This window comes from Panicum virgatum, chromosome 3K (assembly GCF_016808335.1).
Source record: "Panicum virgatum strain AP13 chromosome 3K, P.virgatum_v5, whole genome shotgun sequence".
NCBI classification, from domain to species: domain Eukaryota; kingdom Viridiplantae; phylum Streptophyta; class Magnoliopsida; order Poales; family Poaceae; genus Panicum; species Panicum virgatum.
The window spans coordinates 7,407,355-7,431,895 of record NC_053138.1 but is presented as its reverse complement, the minus strand read 5'-3'; the positions used below and the strand labels follow the sequence as shown (position 1 = coordinate 7,431,895).

Below are 24,541 nucleotides of genomic sequence, written 5' to 3'. Positions count from 1 at the left end.
AGGTTATTAACTAGATTTCCTTGAAGTCCTTGAGCGTCCACTGGCCGTCGGCGCTCCTGACCATCCACTTGTTCTCCGGCACCCACCAATTCGCCGGCACCGGGTACTCGTCCCTGAGCGCGTCGGCGCCCTTGTTCACCAGCGCCACGTCGCGGTCCACCTCCAGCTTGAACCCGCCGGCGCTCCCCTGCTCGCCGGCGACGCCGTGCAGGTAGCACTCGAGGTTGTGGAGCGTCTGCGGGGTGCCCGGCAACCTCAGCTACGGCGACCGGCGCGTGTCGACAGGCAGCACCACGGCGACGTCGACGTACGCGAGCGGCGGCACCACCGGCACGAGGTCGCCGGCGTTCTTCACGTGGAGGGCCCTCAGGTCCCGGAAGGCGGCCCTGAAGAAGCGGTCCCCGACGTGCGGGCACCCGAACACGACGGCCGTCACCGGGCAGGGAGGCTTGGTGGAGCTGCCGCCGGCGGGCGCGTTCAGGCCGTTGGCGACGATGTCGACGGCGTTCAGGATGGAGAGCGCCGCGCCGAGGCTGTGCCCGGTGATGGTGATGCTGGTCACCTCGTGCTTGTACACCTCCATCAGCCTCCTCACCTCCTCGAAGACCTGCACGCACGTAGGCGTAAAACTTTTTTTTTCTTAATAAGATTTTTTAACCTGTGTTATGAGACTTATGACGTTCATATTTTCGAAGCAATCATGCGTAGAAATTGTGCGCGTTGTGTTCATCAGTTGATGATGAGTACATGCTGACTTAAATAGGATAGGATGTATACGATCGGAGATGCATAGAGCGTATTAGCTAGCTTGCCTGATCTCTGGCGCTGGCCTTGTTGTACTTGGAGTTAGCGTTGCTGGACGTGTACACGGAGAGGAAGCCACGGTGCACGAGGGCGAGCGGGTGCGCGGCGGCGGCGGCGCCCAGCACCGGCGCGGCGGACGCCGGCGCGAAGGCGAAGTCGTTGGCCCACTCGAGGTCCGTCAGGGTCCCGCGCCACGCCACGACGACGTCGCGCCGCCCCAGCTCCGCCGCGCCCTCGTCCGTGGCCACGGCGACGTAGCCGATCCAGTTGGACTCCCGGCACCACGCGTCCCGGAGCTCCGGCAGCGGCAGGAGGAGGACCGACTCGGGCGCGGGCACCGCCGACGTGGCGTAGACGAACTTGGTGACGGCGTAGCGGCGGCCGGCGGCGGCCACGCCCACGCCGGGCAGCAGGTCGGAGCGCCCGTACAGGCACGCGCCGGCGTGCGGCGAGCGCCGCTCGCGGTTGAAGCCGTCGTAGGTGGCCTGCGCGAGCTCGCCGTAGGAGATGATGGACCTGCGCAGGTCGATGTCGAGCGGGTCCAGGAGGCCATTCCACGAGCGGTTGCCGTGGAGCTCGCGCCACCGGGCGGCCGCCGTGCTTCTTCCAGGCGACGGCGCGGCGGCTGCACCCAGACCCAGTGATGGAACCTGCAGCAAGCACAAAAGGAGGGAGGAAACTAGCGGCACCATCTCTGCACCTCACGCTGCTTGATCAATTAATCATTTCGTGTTGGCTGGCTACAAGCCTACAATGCTGACAGCCTTATTGTCTCTGGTTCATCTATATATCTCAGATTTCTTCTTTGCTTCAGACTATTATTGGTCTGTATTTGTATATATATTATTACACATGCATGCATATGTGCAGGTTGCTTCTTAGCTAGTATGATCAATGATGTTACATGCATGTGTAATTCTACTAGTCAACCTTCAGCTTATTAAGCGTGATCGGTATGCTTTTTTTTTTCAATTGGGTGGTCAAAGAGGGCATTCAGGAAATGAATTATTGTGGCTTCTGACGGTGGCTTTAATTTGGCTAAGGGATACAGGTGGCTCAAAGGAATGGGCATGGATCTCATCAGAACATCCCAGAGTCTGAACTGCTGTCGCTCAAGCGTGTATGGCTAGTTTCAAGAAAAAAAAACGATTATCCAACAGAGATGTAATAGTAAACTAAACTGTGTACGCGTCGTGAATGATTTTTTTTGACGAAATTATTGCGGGAAAGCTAAATGATGCTCGAGCATTTTCAAGTCTCCCCACACTCGAATTTGTAGCAAACGAGGAGACGCCAACCTACCTCGTCTTCCTCAATCCCGGCGACCTTCTTCTCCACCTCCGGCGAGGTTAGGGTTCAGGGTTGGGTTTGGGCTCCGGCAATCTCCATTGCCTTGTTTAGAAGGAAGGCAGGGGGTGGTAGGCCGGCCCGGCGGTGGTGGCGGGCGCGGGGGCGGTGAGGCCGACGGCGGTGGCGCCGCCGGCCGAGGGGTGGAGGAGGGCGGTTGGGCCAGGCCGGGGCGGGGGCGACGACAGCCATGGCAGCGGCGGCGGCGGTTGTGTGGGAGGAGGCGCGCGCAGGAGCCGCGCGCGGGGCTCCGGCGAGACCCTCCCGCGCCCGTGGCTGGGGAGGCCGGGCGGCGGCGGGGGCGTGGGCGTGAGGAAGAAGAAGGGGATGAGGAAGAAGACGGGATGACTCAAGGTTGAAGATGAACAGGGATCGTTAGATCTTGATCCAATGGCCTGAAATTCGAGTGTGGGGAAGGAGAAAAATACCCAGGTATGGTATAGACAACCCCTATTGTTGTGGCTTCTTAGCCGTAAGGTGATTGACTGAGAGGAGCATGGATATTATTATGGATGGCCGGAGACACGACGGAGGCCGAGGGCATGCATATTCTTTCGTCGTGGCCATAGATTATTCCAACCACAGCTAGCATGTGGGAGGATTGGCATTGCACTGCTGCTCCTTGATGGCAGTTTTGACTAAGATATAGTTATCTAGCATCGAGTTGGATACAAACCATGTTTTAGCACATCCTTCTGGCTTCTGCCAAGAGGTGAAGCAAGTAGTATTTGTTACTGGAAGGAGTTTTTTTTTTTTGCGAGTAAAGAAGAAGTTGCTGATAGTGTTTGCAAGCTCAACTTTTTTTTTTTTGAAACATAGTACATATGTTGCACGCTTTGTATACATGCATGCATACTCACCTATATAAAAATATACACGCGCATTATACCCTTATGAATGACACTTGGGGTTAGTGATGTCATCAGATGCGTTTCGCTCCTGAGTTACACCCAACAAGTTCAACTTTATCCATACATGTGCTGTGTAGAGTGTAGACACAATGTATGTGCTTTTCCCAGCATTCTATTGATTTGTTTTCTTTTGAAACGGATCCTTCAAAGATGATGCGTTCGCTTTGCGAGTGAGATGAATTTGATCGGAGGGTTTAAGAATCAGTAAGAGTTAAGACCAGTGCGGGGACTGCCCGTCGTGGGCTTCGGAAAAGCCCAAATACTCGCATGCCTGCACAAACTGGGCTCATCTTGGGCTGTTTCATTGCTTTCTTCTTTCTTTCTTTTTTTCTATATCCGAGTTCTCTAATAATGTTTTGGTTTCTAGAAAAAAGAAGGCTTCTATTTCTATAAACAGAATTTATATATGATGAAAATATCGCTCGATTTCTGCAGGCACAAGATGGTAGTGCACCCGTATTACAAGAAGAAGAAAAAAGACTCAAATACCGGGTCTCAAACGTGGACCTACAACTCAAAATCATCCTATACAACTCCAAAACAATACTTGATGCACCAACCAGGGGCGAAGCTAAGTAGAAGTTAGGGGGTGCCTATGCATTCATGAATTTTTGCAAAAATCAGTGATAGGTCTAATTTTTCATCGTATATGTACCCTCCACAGCTCAACTCTATGCACCCCTTTCAATTTAGTCTAGCTTCGCCACTGGCTCCAACGCCTATTCTGCAATACCCAACCACGCTGAACACACACATAAAAAGTTGCAATCAAAGTTTTCAAAAACGGTTGACCTGAGGCAACTTAATACGACTAATGTGTTTTGCTTCTCGAAGAGTTAGCATGCAAGAATAAAAACCACACAACCATGCATGCTGCTGCGCTACGGACGGATCGGAGGCGGGTAGCGACTAGCGACAGGGAGTGGAGTGGAGTGGCCGGTTTGCCACGCAGCAATATATATTTACAAATCGATCGACGTCTCCACATCGACGTCGCTAGATGTGAGAGGGGTGTGCGTGGACCGCGTCGCTCTCAGACTGGGCTGCTCCACGTCGGCACGTCGAGCCCGTTGACCATTGACTCCGCAATGGCCGCCTGCACTACTGCTGCATTCCGTAGTCCCGGTCAGGTCAACAAAAGCTGCGACGCATGTTCGGTTGGTTACTGAGAAAGAACTAAACACGAGAAAATTTTTAAGGCTAAACCAGTAGTTGGAGTTAAAGAACCAGAGCAAGTCCAACAGTTTATCTAAAAAAATTAGATAGTTAAAAATAGACAAACAAGAGTAAAAACTAGATCCAACAGCTCTTCATTTGTCCATCATAGCTATTTGGATAGGCATTCCGCACCCCTCGCGAGCTACTTTTCCTCCGCACATCGCTTCGCTATCTCTATCTGTGCTCATCCTCTCTCTCCTTCCTCCCGTCCACGCCACCCCGCCCCGACGCACCCTGCCATGCCCGCCGCCGACTGAAGCTCGCACCCCGGCCGCATCTCGCCATGCCCGCTGCGCCCTGCCATGAGCGCCGCCGCCCCCCTCCTCCCGACACACTAGCAAACTCCGAGCTCGATTCGAGTTGCAACGGCACAAAATCAGCATTGAGAAACTTGATTCATGGATTCAAGAGGTTGATTCGGATAATTGCAGCTTGAGTTTGACAATTTGCAGCTGCATTGGGCGAATCAACAATGCTCGAAATTCCGATTGCGGCAGCAAGAAATTGGTCCCGTGTTTTGCAGCGACAAGAGCTCAATCACCCACCAAATTAATTGATTCATGTTGGGAGGATCTTCAATTTGTTCCACGAGTTGGTCCTTCACGCGGGGAGAGAGCTCAATGCGGCAGCAGCAGAGACGACACGGCACCGTGCGCCGAGTCGTCAGCTTTTCATGCGAGGAGATAGCTCAATGTGGCAGCCGCCGGCGGAGTAGCGAGGGCCGCAGGCCAGACGGTCGGGGCGCCGCCGAGCTTGTCGGCTGCCTTCCTTCTCGCCCCGCCGGACTGCTTCACGGAGGATGCGGTGGAGTGCAGCGGCAACAAACGACAAGGGTTGGTAGGCGGCGGACGAGCTCAACGCCGGGGACGGGAATAGCCCGCGCCCACTGAGGACACCGCGCTGTTGGGGCCTGACCGTCGCGCCGCCGTGCCAAGACGGCCGGAGAGAGGTTGAGGGAGAGGATGGTTGATTTGGAGAGGCAATTTGGACAAGCTGTTGGATACCCCACTCTATGAAAAACTTTTTATTTTTTACCTAGTTTGTTTACCTCTTCATTTAGCTAAAAAATTTAGTTAATCTTTTGGAGTTGCTCTCAAGCTTTTTGGAACCAAAAGGCTACATAAGGCCTACTATTCCACTTCCTACCCCCAGCCCCACGTCAGGGGTAATATGATACTTTGTGCTCTCATTTAATGACTTATAGTCCCTTTTAGACTCCGGAACCAGACAGGTAGGGACTAAAATTAGTCTAGAAACTTTTGGCAACCAAACACACCATGCTTCTTTACATGTTACTTCCTCAGTTTCAAAATATAGGTCGTTTTTATTTTTCTAGATTTATAGATTTTACTATCCACATAGACATATATGATATATTATATCCAAATACTATAAATCTAAAAAGATCAAAATGATGTATATTTCTAGAACGGATCGGAGGTAGTACTCGTTAGATAGAGATGTACCCATGTACAGCGTCCATATTATGGACACAATTCAACATGGTGATGCACAAGGTTGAACATGTATGGTGATTAAGATAAGCGAAAGCGAGCCTTCCTGACACGTATGGATTTTCATGCATGCATGTTAGCTCATCACCACCTGCTGCCGTATGATCAGTAGAAAGAACAAAAGATTGTGTTGTACACTATTATTAAGCTTGCTTGCGATGACTAATTCTGATTGAGTGATCGATTTCTGAGTTTGACAGTGTCATGGAATATTAATACACATGCATGAAGATGACTAGGTCTCGACCTCCATTCATCCAGCAGCAAAAGTACTCATCGAGACCATGAATGGTTAAACAAATGATCTGCCTGCATGTGCTACCGTTGGTTGAGACGAAGGGTTAAAAAATTAAACAAAATCTCGGTTGGGATTTGGCAAAGAATCGAGCAACGCGTGTTCAGGTAGACGCTGGTGAGTCGTCGTCGCTGCAGATGCATGGGCGCCGCCAACGCCAATGCTGTGTGCTGGCATCTCCCTTGGCCAGAGAAAGCGTCTAGTCCATCTACAACTGCAGCAGGCGACTCGTCTTCCTGCTCTAGAAGCTAGCGGCTTGTTGACATTATCATCAAGAGCTCCGGCCGGGTCCCTGCGTTGCTCGATCTGCACTGCATCATGTCATGTGCCGTGGTCTGCACAAAGCCAACAAGGCAACAAGCTTCGTCGTCTTCACTGGAATACTGGACCCCTTGCCAATTCCGCGCCAACCATATCCAGTCAACCATGTCTGGCTGCGTATTTCTTGGCGCCAATCGCTCGTCTCGTCTGCATAATTTACCAGAGCTTGCCCTTGATGCCTATATATGCATGCTAGTAGCCAGTAGGCAGCAAACAAGCCGGCTGACAGGAGGAAGAAGACGACATCCACAAACAAATTAAACCAACAATGGCGTCCTCGCCGCTGCAGCTTCTGCTGCTCCTCGTCGCCGCCGCCGCCGTGGCTCCGCGGCTGAGCTCGGCCGTGGACCCAGTGGGCACGTACTGCGCCAAGAACTTCACGGGCGCGCAGACGCAGGCGAGCATCGGCCAGGTGCTCGCCTCACTCGTCCCGCGCGCCTCGGCCGCCTACTACGCCACGGCCACCGCCGGCAGCGGCGCCTCCGCCGTCTGGGGCCTGGCGCAGTGCCGCGGCGACATCCCGGCCCCCGACTGCGCGCGCTGCGTCGCCGCGGCGGCGAGGCAGGCGGCGTCGGCGTGCCGGGGCCAGGCGGACGCGCGGGTCTGGTACGACTACTGCTTCCTGCGCTACGGCGACGCCGACTTCCTGGGCCTGCCGGACACCGGGTACGCGCTCATCCTCATCAACACCATGAACGCCAGCGGCGACCCCGACGCGTTCGACCGCGCCGAGCGGAAGCTCATGGCGCGGGTGGCGGCGGAGGCCGGCGACCCCGCGAGCGGCGGGCTGGCGAGGGAGACGGCGAGGTTTGGCTCGGCGACGACCATCTACGGGCTCGGGTGGTGCACCAGGGACATCACCGCCGCCGACTGCGGGCTGTGCGTGGCGCAGGCCGTGGCGGAGCTGCCCAACTACTGCCGCTTCCGGCGCGGGTGCCGCGTGCTCTACAGCAGCTGCATGGCGCGCTACGAGACCTACCCCTTCTTTTTCCCCGTCAGCGGCGCCGCGGCCGCCGCCTCCCACGACGGCGAGTACCAGAAAGTCGTCTTGAACCACACCTAGTTCGACCGTTTTGTCAATCTCATCAGGCTCTCAGTAATGGCTATCGAAATGTTGTACAATACGTATGTATGTTTCGATTCAATAATGCGGATGCTCGCGTTGCAATCACCAAGTCACCAACTTATATCTAGAAACAATCACTTGTAATTGAAAAAAGACATGTGTTTTACTGAACACATGCTTGCACATTTTTTTTGGAAATAATTAAAATGCATGAGTTCTCCATGGTGGCTTCCGGTATTCCAGGAATTGTATCCCCAGTCCGTTTGGGGATGTTGCTATACTAGACATCTCTGTACCCCCACCCCCACCACACACACCACTTATTATATTATTAAAAAGAAGATGATGGAAGTTCGAATTGAGCGGGACAACCAAATGAAACACAAGAACAAACAACAACGATCGGTTGGATTGGAACATCAAATCGCACCACACTCAACTCATCTTAAAGTAACAACTTCGGTCGGTCGGATTAGAACATCGATAAGAGCAACACAATGCAAACGCTCCGCCGCAGCTCAAGCGGCCTGAACACCTCTGCAGAATATTATGCTTCCACCTCTTTCCCTTCATCTCGGTGAGCTTTAATTTTTAGTGTTGAGGTTTGGAGGAGGGGTCCACCTGTCCCCGATGGACTTAGAGACCGAGGAAGGGCCAGTACTGTATGTAGCAGGTTGACTGGTGGCGGCGGCGAGTGAGATGGCGATCGAGGGACACCGCTCATGGTGGGCGTGGTGCTATACAACTGGTTTCCCTATGGAAGTGGCAATGGCATGAGCAAGCTAGCTCCGACGACATGTTAGCTCTAGTGGTACTATGGTTAGGGGCCGCGGTGGCAATTGCTGAAGAAAAAGGGAGGGTGAGGTTGCTAGAGAGATGGCGGAGGGGCTCGCCGGTGCCCGGTGCCGGAGACGACACGAGCGAGACGGAGGTGCATCTGGGGCGCGGTGGTCTCGGGTAGAAAAAGCAGCTTGCGGGAAGAAGATAGGGAAGGCAGAAATAAAGCCGATCTCAACCATTCCTTTTGGCTTTTTCCAATATAAAGGCCAAGAATTTAAGAGTGAGGAGCAGAAAAGAATATCCAAGCATGCCCTGCTGGTGGGCTCCTGGCCTCTCCTGCTCGGCTGCTCCTTGGTGAGCTAGCTATACTAAGCAGCTTTGCTTTCCAGCCCACAAGCTATAATCCAACTATAGTCAAGAGTAACTGAGGTTTCCAAATTATAAAGGGAAATAATACTGTGCTAAACTCTGGGAGATACATCGATACTTGATTCCAGGGTCCGAGCAGAATTGAAATCACACCAATTTTCACTTGCAGATTACCCGTATTTTGAATTAGTGCGATTCTTCTGCTGCTTTATAACACGTTTTAAATGACACTAACTCAAACGCATAATTGAACTCGAGGTGTTTACTCATCAAATGCTTTTGCTTCTTGAAAAAGAAACACGGTTGATTAAATTATTTTAAACATCAGCTCTTCCACGGGGAGTGCTTTTGTTGATGCCTTGATGGTAGACAGCTTTCGCGCACCACGCATGTCCAGCAAGCGTAGACCAATGATGCTCCTGCATAGCATAGTGCCTGCACTAGCTAGTAGTCCACGCATCCTCGTGTGTGCTGCACTACATACTCAACGCCATGTTACTCTTGGGTCGCTAGCTTATATATATGCACTAGAACATACTGCGCGCTATCCTTAGCAATAGGACTACACACATCTCAACACATGTTTAAAATATATTGAAGATGGAATAAAATATATCCAAGTATTTAGATTATAACAGGACTGAAACATTAATACATGATATATAACTACACTTAAAGAGATCCCAGACATACAACAAACATAAATTAGACTGCCCCTGTTTTCCTGATCAGAGGCGGCTAATATGTTTGATCTGATTGCTAAAGATGTTGTATGTTTGACATCATATCGTATATATGATCTGATTGCAGATTTTCAATAGGCTGCAAGTCTGTAAAGCATTAGCCGAGGTGGTATGGATAAGGCTCCATAAAAATTTGCATCAGCCCCCACCAAGAGCCACGATAAATCTGAAATAGAAAAAGTTATTATCATGAAAACTAACTTGAAGCATCATTCACTAAATTGAGATATTGCATCATTTGGTATCAATTGATGTGTGCTTTGCTACATTTGAAATCAGTCAAGATTACAGCATTTGGCAATATTTTCAGGCTCCATTCAGCATGACGTTGTCTTAATTTTAAACAAGAAATCAAATAGTGCAGTACATCTGCTTTTGAGTTCGGTGGGTATCAATTGTCATAGCTCTACAGATGCACTGCACTGTCAAAGTGTTTTAGAATAATCAAGTTTTTATGTTATTTCAGCCGTCACACTTCTTATATTTTCTAATAGTGCGTTCAGCTCACTTTAGCTCCGAAGTCACTACATAATGCTGAGCACAAAGCTTGTTAGTTGCACAGATTGCATTTTGAAAGCTAAAATGGATCATTTTGTTTGGTCATTGCGCAGAAGAGTGATGCTATATATATATATATATGTTAATTACCGACAATAGTCTATTAATGGTTTATGATAACTCTGACATGGCTCGCAATTAAATTGAGATTTAGAACAATTTCACAGTGAGAGCTCCATGGCGATTCCAATCCTACGCGCGAGTGCCAGCGAACCTCCTGGCGCTCGATTTCGACCGGTGCGACTCGCACTCCGTTGCGTGATCCCATTCTTAATTTAATTTTTTTTATTCATGAGTCCACGTGACCAAAGCAAAATGCATCGTCTCTTTTTTTTTCTCTTCACCATTTGTCTTTTTTTATCCTTTTCTCTTTAGACTCGGTGGGAGGGTCCACGCAAGGCTGTTCAGCAAGGAGTGTTATCATTCCTTTTTTCCCCCAAATTTTCCTTTCTACCTTCTATATGTCTGAAATTTTCTTGTCAAATTTTATATGGAAATTATATTAAAAAATTTATACTAAGGATTATACTTAGAAGTAATGTGATGAATTTGTACATAAATCATTATATGAAAATCTTCTCGATAATGTCATCATACAATTTTGCTAAAACAATTGTCCTCTATAAGTCATTTCAAAAATTATGCATTAAGTTTGTATGTATCCTGAAAGTTGTGCTAAAAATTATATGTAAAAGTTATGTACATCATAAAAAGTTATTATAAAAAATTTATCATAAAAAATATTATAAAAAGTTATACTTGAAAATTATGTTTATAAGTTATAATTTTCCATAAATAGCAAATTGTGCAGAAAAAATATTTCCCAAAAAGAAAAAATCTCCTGTCAGAGATCGCGCGCTGCGAGCCTTCCTAGCGCGCGCGGATTAGCACACTCCGAGCTCCATGAGAGCAAGGTTAATAATTTAGCCAACTGCTGGCCGTAAAGATTCTTGTAGCCTACCTCTCAGCCTACTCGTATAGTGGTTTAGTTTTTCATCATTAATACATGGCCCACGTGTCTCTCTCACAAGGTTTTTTGGTTCTTGTGTCGAAGCCGGCTGTAACCTAACAGCCCATTTCCCCCATCTCTCCTCTCCTTTCTCCTCCACCTCATCATTTAGCCTGTTTACAGCCTGCTATAATACTTGCTCTGACCCTCACTCCGTTTGGTTTAGTAGCACAAGCTACTGTAGACAATTTTGACCATTAATTAGGGATATTAAATAAAAGCAGTTTACGAAACCAACTCCATAACCCCCTGGGCTACTTCGCGAGACGAATCTAATGAGGTCTTTGACCACAGGATTAGAGGATAATTACTATAGCAAATCATGGTGGAACTTGGCTCATTAGATTCGTCTCGAAAAGATACACCCATCTGTGAAAAGGTTTTGTAAATAAATTTTATTTAGGTCCTGTTTAGTTCCCAAAATTTTTTTCTACAGTACCCGTCATATCGAATCTTTGGACGCATGCATGGAGCATTAAATACAGTTAAAAAATAACTAAGTACATAGTTCAACTGAAAATGACGAGATGAATCTTTTAAGCCTAGTTAATACATAATTGGATATTAATTACCAAATAACAACGAAAGTGCTACAGTAGCCAAATTAAAAAAAATCATGAACTAAACACAGTCTTAGTACTTCATACATAAAAAAAAAATTTGGCGCATGTTGCGCTAAAATAAACAGGCCCCTATCTACTATCCTCTTTGTTTCTTCTTTTTCTCGGGTACTTGTGACTGACCCTGCTCATCGATGGCCCACCGTTCAGCAAGCATGAGAAAGCAGAGGGCCGTAGCGGACGCGCGGCAGTCACGTCAGCGGTTGCCCTTGCGCAGACCCAGCCATGACGTCTGTTCCTTAACCACAACAGCTGACAGTGGGGCTAATATTGTTGCAAGGTCCACCAACCAGCAGCTCCGGCCAGCCCCTGCGGAGTCCACGACTTTTTTTTCGCTCTCTCACGCTCTCACGCTTGACAGGATGAGCGAATCCTGGCGCTGACCAGTGAGGCAGCCTTTTTGGCATGCGACGGGAGAGCTACTCCGCTGCTCGAAGCACCCGCGGCGACATGCAGCGCACTCCAAATGACGTGGCGTGCTGAGGATTGCTGTTGTACACGTGTCGTACCCGCAAAACCCTCTCATGCGCGGAGGAGCCACCTCTCTTTAAGAAACCTGATGTAGTATAAAATTATGAGGACAAATTAGCAAAGAAAAAAAAGAAGAAGATATATATCCATCCAAGGGTTAATTGGTTCTGCCATTATAATTTCTTCGTTTCTGAAACACGCCATTACTATTTAAGAAACTATGCCACTGCCATTGTAATTCTTCCTGCTGTACTATGCCTCCGCAGATGAGGAGAAACTAATTAACCCGCTGTACGACTACTGCTTCCTGCGCTACGCCGCCGCCGACGACTTCATCGGCCTGCCGGACACCGGGTACACGCTCGTCCTCATCAACACTGTGAACGCCAGCGGCGACCCCTACGAGTTCGACCGCGCGGAGTGCGAGCTGGCGCGGGTGGCGTCCGCGGCCGGCGGCGCGGGGCTGGCGAGGGAGACGGCGAGGCTTGGCTAGACGACGACCATCTACGGGCTCGGGTGGTGCACCAGGGACATCACCGCCGCCGACTGCGGGCTGTGCGTGGCGCAGGCCGTGGCGGAGCTGCCCAACTACTGCCGCTTCCGGCGGGGGTGCCGCGTGCTCTACAGCAGCTGCATGGCGCGCTACGAGACCTACCCCTTCTTCTTCCCCGTCAGCGGCGCCGCGGCCGCCTCCTCCCACGATGGCGAGTACGAGAAAGTCATCTAGCTCTGCTAATGGGTCGAAACCCATCCCTAACTCGCCCCTACCCACAGCCAATTAAAATGTATAACCAATCCAACCCAACCCATAAATTTAATTCACATGCCTACTCCGACCCGCACCACCAGAGGTGGATGCCCATGGATTATGACGATAGGTCAGAGCACGGAACGCAACAACCTTCTCCGTCATCCTCCGTTTCCCACATGTAAGCCCTACTGCCCTAGGAGTAGACTAAAAGAACGCAAGCAAAAAGCCACGTTTACAGTTCTTACATGTCAAATATGTCATCTCACTTAGCCTCTGTCAAACATAAGTTACACACATAACACAAACAAGTTACATTAATGCATCGTCAGGAATATTTAGCCTCTACCAAAGTTAAACATAGTTTATAGTTGTTACATGCCAATTATTGCAGAAGTTTGTGTCCTCTTGGATGTTGACGTTTTCAAGAACACTAGCTGTCATTTGGTCTGATAAACACTAGCTTTACTGGACAATTTGTATCGAGCATCAAGAGGTCCCCATTGATTGAGCCATTTTCTTCATACTTATGTTATCAAACATGATATTCTTCCACTGAACCTGCATAAGAAAAAAAAACAGAGTCATAGGGCTGTTTTTTTACATGATATACTTACATAGAAAAAGAAACATGTTATCAAACAGAGTCATAGAAAAAAAAAACATGATATTCTTACATGATATACTTATGTCCTCCGACCTCCTACCTGTTTCAGAGATGTGACCAACAAAAGAAACAGACTGAAACAGAGTCATGGACGATTACATGAGAGACTGCAATTGCATTTTCAGTGTGTCGCATCTCCATAGGATAGGTGCAGTCCTAAACCTGACAGCATATAACCTGAAAACAGGAACAACAATGCAATGTGGCAAACAACTTCTTCAGCACAAGCATTGAGACAAGCAGAGATGCCTAGTGAATATTCAATGTGCATAGATACTCGTATGTAATAACAAAGTTATTCCTGAATCCTGATCAGTGAGCAGTCATAGGGCTGCCTTACTAACTAGAAGTATCATTCCACGCACCCTAGTAATTACTAGCACTCCAGCAGATAACATAAGACAATCAGAAGTGCAGGAGCGCCAATGCTTCTCAAAGAAGGCATTACAAGAGTATTAAAACTTAAGACAACCAGTGAAAGCAATGATAGTGTCAAGCTGGTAAACAAGTATTTATGATGGACAGTGAACCTCTCAAGCCACAAAATTTCACAGTTGTACCTCACATCAAACACAACTACACAAGTGTCCAAGTTTTAAACCATAGAGATTGAGCACGGGTCATCTAGATAATCGAAGTGTAAGCAAATTAAGCAGTAAGCAAATTATGCATATCACACTGCATGGCAATATCAAAATAAATGACACTACAAAATTTCAATGGTACATGACTGGTTAATCTAGAAAATCCCTATCCTTAACCGTGGCTGGTTAAATTAATTAATCAATGGTACATATATTACCCTTCAACTAGTTTTGCTGCTGCACTCTATGTGAAGGAGACGATTGTTTTGCTGCACAGTATAGCAAAATAATTTAAAGTGTCTGGACTCAAGAGAAATATAATGCCACTGATTAATATGACCAGAGTTGGAACTGCTACTGCCGTTGCTCGTGGGCTTTAAAGAAATATACAGGGTGGTCATGTGCAACCGACCATGGTAAATTTTGTGTAAGTTTGGCAGTTGCAGTAATAGCATTGACCCATTATCTATTTCAATAGTAACCTGTAAGATTGCGTCGAATTTTGAAACAGTGCATCGTGAAGCAAGCAAAGGATTCAGCCATACCTAGTGTCCTAGTTCAGACTTTGCAAGCCTGACGTAGAGATCCTGCCCGCCGTCGACGAACAGCATGTCCACCAGGTCAAGGAACCACTGGATGCACCCCTCCAACGCGCAGCAGGCCAAATTCGCCTCAAGAGAAACGCCGCCGCCGCCGCCCGTTCTTGAAGATCCGACCCTATCGCGGCAGAGAAGCAGAACAGGACACGAATCGAGAATCAGCACGCCGGAGGGGGAGAAAAAAAAGAGAAAGGAGCGCAATCGAGAATCACCTGGCGCGAGGGAGGAGGAGGGGATGGACGATCCGACGGCTCACCTCTCCGCTAGGCACCTCGCCGCTGCTCCTCGCAGTCTCCCCGCAGATCTAGCAAGAAAATGAACAGAGGTGAACCAGTGAGGAAAAGGAGGAGGATTAGGGAAGGGTGATGCAGAGGAGATGGAGGACCGGAGGAGGAGCACCTGGATCTGGATCTGAATCCCTCGAGGACTGGAGGAGGAGGGTGGAGGTGGCAGAGCGGAGCGGAGCTTCCCTGCGGCGGCGACAACGAAGGACTCGCGACTCGCGAGGAGTCACGAGACTCGCGGTCACCCAGGCTGGGTAAGACCCACTCACAACCCGCACCCAACCCGCAGTTAGTAAAACCCAACTCGCTTCAACCCGTTAGCTCTCAGAACCCATTCCAATAAGACCCACCTCTATACCCGACCCAAAAAACCCAAAAGCACCCGACCCACTAGCAGGGCTAAAGTCATCCTCAACCCTTAAGTTAACCGCAGTAACAACTACTAGTCACTATCAAGTGTTGTGCAACATTTGGATTCAATTATATGCATGATTGCAATGAGTCCACCAAGCAGCTAAGCTAGCAATAACGAATAACTTGCAAACATGCATGTTTCGCCAATTGCGAAATGTTGTGGAAAATGCATGAACTTTCCATGGTGTGTGCCGTGGCTTCCAGTAGTACCCGTAATAAGTGGCTAAGAGCTAAGTGTTCGTTTGAAAATTATGCTCTGCTCAATCAAAAAAATCGACCGGCACTATCTTGTTCCGATTCCATTTGTTAAAAAAAGCCCCGAAGTTTGCAGTTTGCACCACTCTTAAGTTCTAACCGGTACTCCTCCGTTCCAAATTACAGGTTGTTTGACTTTTTTTACATCAAGTTTGACCACTCGTTTTATTCAAAAATTTGTGCAAAATATCACTTATTTTATTATAATTTGCTTTATTAATACAAGTTTTTCAAAAATAATTCAAATTTGACTATGTTTGCACATTTTTTTAAATAAGACAATTAAGTGGTCAAACTTGGAGTTAAAAAAATTTGAACGACCAATAATTTGAAATGGAAAGGGTATCTGTTAGTGGCCGCCTGATTGTATGTGGTTACCTACCGTCTTGTTGATCGTGAGTGTGTTGACACTAGAGGCACACAGCGACAGGTATATTGTGGTGTGGCCACCGAGCCACTCATCATTCATCCGTAGACCTTTTTTTTTAAAAAATTCACTCATCAGTAGACCTAGCTAACTAAGAATTATCATCATGATATAAGCTTTATATATATATTGATTGATGCAAAAGGCATGATCAATTTTTATCTATTTATTAAGCCTATTATATTCACCCAAATAGTAAAAAGAATATAAGTGCACATTTCTTTATTGGTTCGTCAGCGCATCAGTAGACTGTAGAAGTCTGTGAAAGCTATATGATCATGTCAAGAGTAGTCAAGGCGTTGTTCGTTGACTGTCAAAAAAAAATGGCGTTGTTCGTTGGCCATGATAAGGGTCATGACCAGTTCAAACGAGCACAAGTGCGTTCCAAAACTGCAATCATCAGTAATTCCCCCACCATTTACGGGAGGTTTGACTCCCAAATGGGGCCCGCGCGGTCTACTCAATTTTTTTCTTTTTTTTGAAAAGATAAGTTTTTTTTCTTTTTTTTTTATGGGCCGGTCTACTGAATTGATGATTTGATAGAGCGCATGCTCGCAAGAAGGGCCTAAATTTATTGGGCCGCTATAAGCCCACTACCATTGTGGGCAAATTTGCAGTTCAAAATGGATCGCTCCTTAATTTTATATTAGCCCAATACAGATGGCTCCTACTCCAACTCAAACCAGCGGCAACAGCAGGCGTACTGACGTAGTAGACTAGCAAATCCAACCGTGCCTCGCCGCCGACGATCACCACCGGCAAGGAGCTAGGTCAGGCCCCAGTTCCCTCCGTAGCGGCGCTGAGACGGTGAGGCCCGCGCTGAGGCGGATCCAGGGTTCACCTTACCGTTTGCACTGTAGATTAGCGGTAACCGTTTTTTTGACTTTTGTATTTTAAATTTTGAATAGGAAAACACCGGTTACCGCTACCGGTAAGTGTTGCCGCCTAGTAGCGGTATCGATAAATTTTGACGGTAACCGCCGGTAAACCGGCGGTAAGGTGAACACTGGGCGGATCTACATGACCCGGGCCGGCTTCGACGTACACGGCCTCGATGAAGCAAGAGCTAACCAGGAGTGAGGGGCTCAAGGATCAGCTAGCTACAGGAGAAGGCTGGTGATGGGGGTGGCGATGGCGGCGCTCGCCAGCAACCACGGCAGTAGGCCGGCGATGAGCCGATGAGGCAACGAAGCCACCTTTCACTACCAGCTGCTGACCTCTGTTGGCGGGTCGGAGCATTGGCCTGAATCTGAATGCAAAAAACCATCGACGTCCCAACCAGATGTGTGTATGTGTCATGTCAAATTAAAGTTAACTAGTCAGGTTGGCGCGCTACGCGCGTCTGTACCAAAAACGTGGACCTAAAATATTAATAGAAAGATATTATCTGTTACTATGTTCGAAGCAACATCGTATCGATGTATTGGGTTAGATATAAAAATTACAGTAAAGCGGGCATAGTAGTTTTGTGTCTGAGAGCGCGCAAATCTCAAGCATTGTAGTATAGAGGTACATGTAATTTTTCCTTAGGAATATTTTTTTTGTGTCAGTAGGTATAGTTTAATTACTTTAGTAGGAAAAAAAATAAGATTAGAAATGAATGAACAGTTTAATTATATTTTGTGGGTTTACGGAGGGAAATCGAAGCCCAAGAAGTAGTACAACTACCACATGTAAATGTAGTATACAAAGTTTAGTTATTATTTTTTTATGTAGGAAGTAGTTAAATATATTTTGTATTGTCAAATAATGGAAGGAAAATATTTTTTAAGATAAAAAGACTAACTTAATAGAATCGTGGGCCCCACGTGGGTCCCGCATGAATAGTACATGGGTCCCACGCGGGTCCCGCCTGAATAGTACGTGGGTCCCACGTGGGCCCCATGTGAATAGTTGTGGGACCCGCGTGAACAGTGCACGGGCCCCGCGTGGGGCCCGCAAACAGTAGCAAGGCCCTGAGAGCGCGCCAATTCTTGGCACTTTAGTATAGGTACTCAATTTTGTTTAAAGTAGTATATATATGAACACGTGATCCATGAACATGAAAGCACCACCGCGGGTAGATCTTCCTTTTGGACAGTAGGGCTGCTATATACGCCGCACATTAGCTTAAGCTAGCTAATGCCCACTAGCTAGAGTTGCTAACTTAGTTTATCACCTCCTTTATTTTGCTTCACACTCACACCACATTGCACATTACAAATGCGTGGAGGATTTGCAGTCTACCTAGAGGCAGGTGTGGCCATTGACTAGTACATAGTATATACACAGATCATCGCGATCAATCTGCAGCCAGTGTATGCTCCCTTTTCCGTTCCTCTAGGGGACCAGAGAAGAACACAATGGCTGTGTTTAGATCCGCGAAAAGCGGGTGAAAATGGTCACATCGGATACTGTAGTGTATTGTAACACTTTTTGTTTGTTTGTAGTAAATATTGTCTTACTATAAGCTAACTAGGCTCAAAAGATTCGTCTCGCAACGTACATCAAAACTATGCAATTAGTTTTTTTATTTACCTTCATTTAGTACTCCATGTATGAATTATTTACTATATTTAATGTTTGATGTGATAGAAAGTTTAGAAAGTTTGTGGGAAGTGAACACAGCCAATGCAAGCCCACGGCAGCAGTCTAATCGATAGATGGAGCATGTCTGCTGCTAGGCTACCTCGGCTCTGTTCACTTCCAAAATTTCTCTCTCCAAACTTCACTATTCACCTATCACATCAAATCTTTTTCCTCATACATAGAGCATTAAATGTAGATAAATAAAAAACTAATTGTATAGTTTTGATGTACACGACGAGATGAATCTTTTGAATCTAATTAGGTCATGGTAGAACAACAATTACTACAAATAAATAAAAAATAATATAGTATGCCACAGTATTCGATGTGATCTTTTTTACCACTATTTTGCGGACCAGAACACAGCCCTCCCCCAATTCGGAGGGAGCAGGTGATCGGTCACTGCGCCTTTCTTTACCTCTGAAGCAATCATCGCCACCTCGCTTTCCAATGATGCACAATCAAACAGTAGGCTGTCCTCACCGTACCAGTGATTTAAAGACGGCGACCCATCCATCTGGACACCAGGCACACAGACACCGATCAGCAGCATGAATGTCTACATGATAATCGTCCTATCTGTGCCTGCAACCTGAACGACTGTTCCCGTGCATGCGCCCTGTCAAGAGAGCAGCATGGTATCATAAATTCATATGGGGTTTTCTTCGGGTTATAGTGTGTTTAGTTCGCGAAAAGTTCGCGAAAAAGTTGCTGTAGTATTTTTCGATTTTATTTGGCAACTATTGTCCAATCATGGAGTAATTAGTCTCAAAAGATTCGTCTCGTTATTTACACCCAAATTATGCAATTAATTATATTTTTTAACTACATTTAATACTCCATACATGTATCGTAAGATTCGATGTGATATGCATCAGTGAAAAATTTTGGGAACTTTTCGCGGAACTAAAAACATCCATAGTACTAAGGGAATTGCCATTCTAACCTCTGTCTGGATTTGGACAGAGGCTGTGTTCACTTCCCTCCCATTCCTCCAAATTTTTCAAACTTTCCATCACATCGAAACATTAAATATAGCAAATGACTCATGCATGGAGTATTAAATGTAGGTAAATAAAAAAAACTAATTACATAGTTTTGATATACGTTGCGAGACGAATCTTTTGAGCCTAGTTAGCCTATGGTAGGACAATATTTACCACAAATAAACAAAAAGTGCTATAGTACACTACAGAATTTCACCCGCTTTTCGCGGATCTAAACACAACCAGATATATACAGAGAGAGATTCGACAATCACCGGCTAATTCTTCTCAGCAAGATGCATGCAGGTTCTCTGACAGAATACTGGTCTTAACATCTGCATATGCGTGGAGGGTGGTTTTTGGTCACATGTCACTTCAAATATAATGCACTATCCTATATTATCGGTGTATCGAAAAAGATTCATCTGATTGCTTTGCTTTTTTGCTTCGAGATCGAGTCAACATGGAACAGAGAAAGCTAGCAAAGCTTCAGTGTGCCCATGCGCTGCGTGTGACATCCTGTGTCATGAATGTAGTATACAGTCTCACAGCAACAATGAGGCCTAAGACTATACTGTTATGTATGTTGGAGTAATGGGCTTGGCCCATTACTTCTAAAGCATTAAAAGAATTTTAAGGCCACTATTAATGCTAGGGAATCAATGCTTAATTTCGTACCGGGAATTGAGGAGGATCTCAACCGACTTAAAAGGTGGACTTCGTGTACACCACTTGTGAAGCCGGTAAGAGGAGGACGGTAAACCACACGCGCGCGCTCGCTCGCCGGGCCGGGCCGGGCCGGGCCGCGCCGCCGCGCCGGACGGGCGGTGCGCGTGCGCATGCGCGTGCAGGTGCCGGTGCGGTGCGACGTGATGTGCTGAGATGAGAAGTATGTTTTGCAGTAAAGAGTATTAAAACAGAGGGTTAATGTCGTCACTAATGACCGGATATTGAAGGCATGCACATATCTTGTACACACATTATCACTCATTTATATCATGAAATTGATATTAATATTTGGAATTAAAATATACCGAAAATTGCCTAGATCTCTAACAATCCAAAAACCTAATTGTGTTAATAGGCTTTCGGTATCTAGCTTTGCTGCATCAATCAAACCACCACCTTTTGATTGTTCAAATTACAAACGTTGGCAAGAACAGCTTATACTGTGGTTAATACTATCGAGAGTGATCCATGTGAAAGAGGGTAAGCCTGAACAATTCTCTCCATAGGAAGGGAGTGCGTTCGATGAGGTTGATATTCTCTTTCGAGGCTTGATCATTAGTGTTCTCGGTGATAACCCGGTGGATTCTTATATCCGGCTGCCAACTGGCAAAGCATTGTGGGATGCTCTTGAGGCTCAATATGGAGTATCTGACGCCGGGAGTGAGTTGTATATCATGGAGCAGTTCCTTGAGTACAGGATGGTGGAAGACCGTTCTGTAGTGGAACAGGCTCATGAAATACATACTCTGGCAAAAGATCTCAAAAATTGCAGCAAAGAGTCCCCATGTGTGTTACCCAATAAGTTTGTGGCCGGAGGTATAATCTCTAAGCTGCCACCTTCTTGGAGGGACTTTGCTACTTCTCTAAAACACAAGAGACAGGAGTTCACAATAGATGGACTCATAGGGACTCTTGATGTTGAGGAGAAGGCGAGAGCAAAGGACATACGTGGGAAAGGAGTTGTTGGTGCTTCAAGTGCCAATCTTGTTCAGAAGAACAACTCCCACAAGAACAAGAAAAAGCCACCGCAGAACCAACCAAAGACTAAGAAGACAACCACTTTTAAGAAGAAGAAGAAGACGGGAGCTTGCTATGTGTGCGCTAGTACGGATCACTTTGCTGCGAAGTGTCCGAACCGCAAAGGCAACGACTCCGCCAACATGGTTATTAGCGAGCCTGGAGGAACTTCGGGGTACGGTAATTTATTACCTACTGTTCTTTCAGTCTTTGGTTCACCCGAGTGGTGGGTTGACACTGGTGCTAATATTCATGTTTGTGCTGATGCTTCTTTGTTCTCTTCTTACCAGACCGGCGGGACTTCCTCCTTACTGATGGGAACGGATCACATGCGCGTGTTCTTGGTGTTGGTACGGTAAATCTGAAGTTTAATAAAGACCGTGCAGCTGAAGAACGTGCAGCATGTCCCCACCATCAAGAAGAATTTAGTCAGCGGCTCTCTACTGTGTAGAGATGGTTTCAAATTAGTCTTTGAGTCCAATAAATGTATCTTGTCTAAGTTTGGTATTTTTGTTGGAAAAGGTTATGAAAGCGGAGGCTTGTTCCGTCTTTCTTTGTCAGATGTTTGTAATAAAATTGCATACAATGTTATTAACGTTGATGAAACAAATGTTTGGCATTCGAGGCTTTGTCACGTTAATTTTGGTTGTATGATGCGCTTAGCTAATTTGAGCTTAATTCCAAAGTTCACTTTTGTCAAAAATTCTAAGTGTCATGTATGTGTTGAATCAAAACAAACTCGTAAGCCTCATAAGACCGCGGAGGCAAGGAGCTTGGCACCCTTAGAATTAATTCATTCCGATTTGTGCGAAATGAATGGAGTGTTGACAAAAGGTGGTAAAAAATATTTCATGACTTTGATTGATGATAGTACTAGATTTTGTTACATCTATTTGTTGAAGTCAAAAGATGAAGCTTTACACTATTTTAAAATCTATAAAGCTGAAGTAGAAAACCAACTTGAGAGAAAGATCAAAAGAGTTAGGTCAGATCGTGGTGGCGAGTATTTCTCAAATTTATTTACTTTATTCTGCGAGGAACATGGTATTATTCATGAAAGGACGCCTCCCTATTCACCTCAGTCAAATGGGGTTGCCGAAAGAAAGAACCGCACTCTAACGGATTTGGTTAACGCCATGTTAGTTACAGCGGGACTTTCCAAGGAATGGTGGGGTGAGGCTATATTGACTGCATGTCATGTCCTAAACCGTGTTCCTACAAAGAATAAAGAGATAACTCCATTCGAGGAATGGGAGAAGAAAAGGCCAACACTGTCATACTTACGTACATGTGGTTGTTTGACAAAAGTGAGTGTGCCAATAACCAAGAAACGTAAGCTTGGACCTAAAACTGTGGATTGTATCTTTCTAGGTTATGCTATTCACAGCGTTGGATATAGATTTTTAATAGTGAAATCTGGAGTACCTGACATGCATGTTGGTACTATAATGGAGTCCAGAGATGCTACATTTTTTGAAAATATTTTTCCCATGAGAGATGAAACAAGTTCATCTAGGCAAGAGTTCATCGAGGATGATGGCTCTGTTGAGCCGATAGAACACAATGAACATACACTTGTAGAAAATCCTGAGGAGGATAACAATGATGCTCTGAGAAAGAGCAAGAGACAAAGGACTGTAAAGTCTTTTGGTGATGATTTCATTGTATACCTCATAGATGATACACCCAGAACCATTGAAGAGGCATATTCATCTCCTGATGCTGACTATTGGAAGGAAGCAGTAAGGAGTGAGATGGATTCTATTATGTCTAATGGAACCTGGGAGGTCGTTGAACGTCCTTATGGATGTAAACCAGTTGGATGCAAGTGGGTGTTCAAGAAAAAGCTTAGACCAGATGGTACTATTGAAAAGTACAAGGCTAGGCTTGTGGCCAAGGGTTATACCCAAAAAGAAGGAGAAGATTTCTTTGACACTTATTCACCAGTTGCCCGATTGACCACAATTCGAGTGTTACTTTCCCTGGCAGCCTCTTATGGTCTTCTCGTTCATCAGATGGACGTTAAGACGGCTTTCCTCAATGGAGAGTTAGAAGAGGAGATCTATATAGATCAGCTGGATGGGTTTGTATCAAAGGGTCAAGAAGGAATGGTTTGTAAGTTGTTAAAATCTTTATATGGTCTCAAGCAAGCGCCTAAGTAGTGGCATGAAAAGTTTGATAGAACTTTGACCTCTGCCGGCTTTGTTGTGAACGAAGCTGACAGATGTGTGTACTATCGCTATGGTGGGGCTGAAGGAGTGATTTTGTGCTTGTATGTGGATGACATACTGATCTTTGGCACTAGCCTTAATGTGATTAAGGAAGTCAAAGAGTTTTTATCTCAAAATTTTGAGATGAAGGATCTGGGAGAAGCTGATGTTATCCTTAATATAAAACTGGTAAAAGAGATCAATGGTGGGGTGATTCTTACACAGTCTCACTATGTGGAGAAGGTGTTAAGTCGCTTTGGTTATAGCGACTATAAACCTGTCTCAACACCATATGATGCCAGCTTAATTCTTAGAAAGAACAAAAGGATAATGCGAGATCAGCTGAGATATTCTCAGATCATTGGTTCATTAATGTATTTAGCGAGCGCTACAAGACCTGACATCTCGTTTGCTGTAAGCAAACTGAGCCGGTTTGTTTCAAACCCGGGAGATGATCATTGGAAGGCTCTTGAAAGAGTAATGCGCTATCTGAAGGGGACAATGAACTATGGAATTCACTACACCGGGTACCCAAGGGTACTAGAAGGGTATAGTGATTCAAATTGGATTTCTGATGCTGATGAGATAAAGGCCACAAGTGGATATGTGTTTACACTTGGTGGTGGAGCTGTTTTCTGGAAGTCTTGCAAGCAGACCATCTTAACGAGGTCAACTATGGAAGCAGAACTCACAGCATTAGATACCGCCACTGTTGAGGCTGAGTGGCTTCGTGAGCTCCTTATGGACTTGCCGATAGTTGAAAAACCGTTACCGGCAATCCTAATGAACTGTGACAATCAAACGGTAATTGTCAAGGTGAATAGTTCAAAGGATAACATGAAGTCATCTAGACATGTGAAAAGGCAGTTGAAATCTGTCAGAAAATTGAGAAACTCCGGAGTTATAGCCCTGGACTATGTTCAGACGGCTAAAAATCTGGCAGATCAGTTTACAAAGGGTCTTTCACGAAATGTGATAGACAATGCATCTATGGAATTGGGCTTGAGACCCACGTGAGTCATTCTAT

The 24,541-nt window shown here is 46.3% G+C and overlaps 1 protein-coding gene, 1 long non-coding RNA gene and 2 pseudogenes across 2 annotated transcripts; 2 read left to right on the top strand and 2 right to left on the bottom strand.

Moving 5' to 3' along the window:
• Positions 1–10: 10 nt before the first annotated feature.
• Positions 11–1,496, bottom strand: LOC120700547 (annotated as a pseudogene).
• A 5,114-nt stretch (positions 1,497–6,610) lies between these two features.
• LOC120697227 (cysteine-rich repeat secretory protein 55-like) lies at positions 6,611–7,593 on the top strand. The gene has a single exon (XM_039980386.1). The coding sequence runs from the start codon at positions 6,679–6,681 to the stop codon at positions 7,471–7,473; it is 795 nt and encodes a 264-aa protein (XP_039836320.1). The 5' UTR covers positions 6,611–6,678; the 3' UTR covers positions 7,474–7,593.
• A 4,096-nt stretch (positions 7,594–11,689) lies between these two features.
• On the top strand, positions 11,690–12,753 carry LOC120700546 (annotated as a pseudogene).
• A 239-nt stretch (positions 12,754–12,992) lies between these two features.
• Positions 12,993–15,284, bottom strand: LOC120697228. The gene is made up of 5 exons (XR_005684393.1): positions 15,024–15,284; positions 14,837–14,928; positions 14,571–14,742; positions 13,452–13,618; positions 12,993–13,335 (listed from the first exon to the last, which is right to left on the bottom strand). It is a non-coding gene; the product is annotated as an uncharacterized LOC120697228 (long non-coding RNA).
• Between the last annotated feature and the right edge of the window lie 9,257 nt (positions 15,285–24,541).

Excerpts from the sequence above, each read along its gene's own strand:
- LOC120697227 (XM_039980386.1), top strand. The coding sequence starts at position 6,679 with ATGGCGTCCTCGCCGCTGCAGCTTCTGCTGCTCCTCGTCGCCGCCGCC.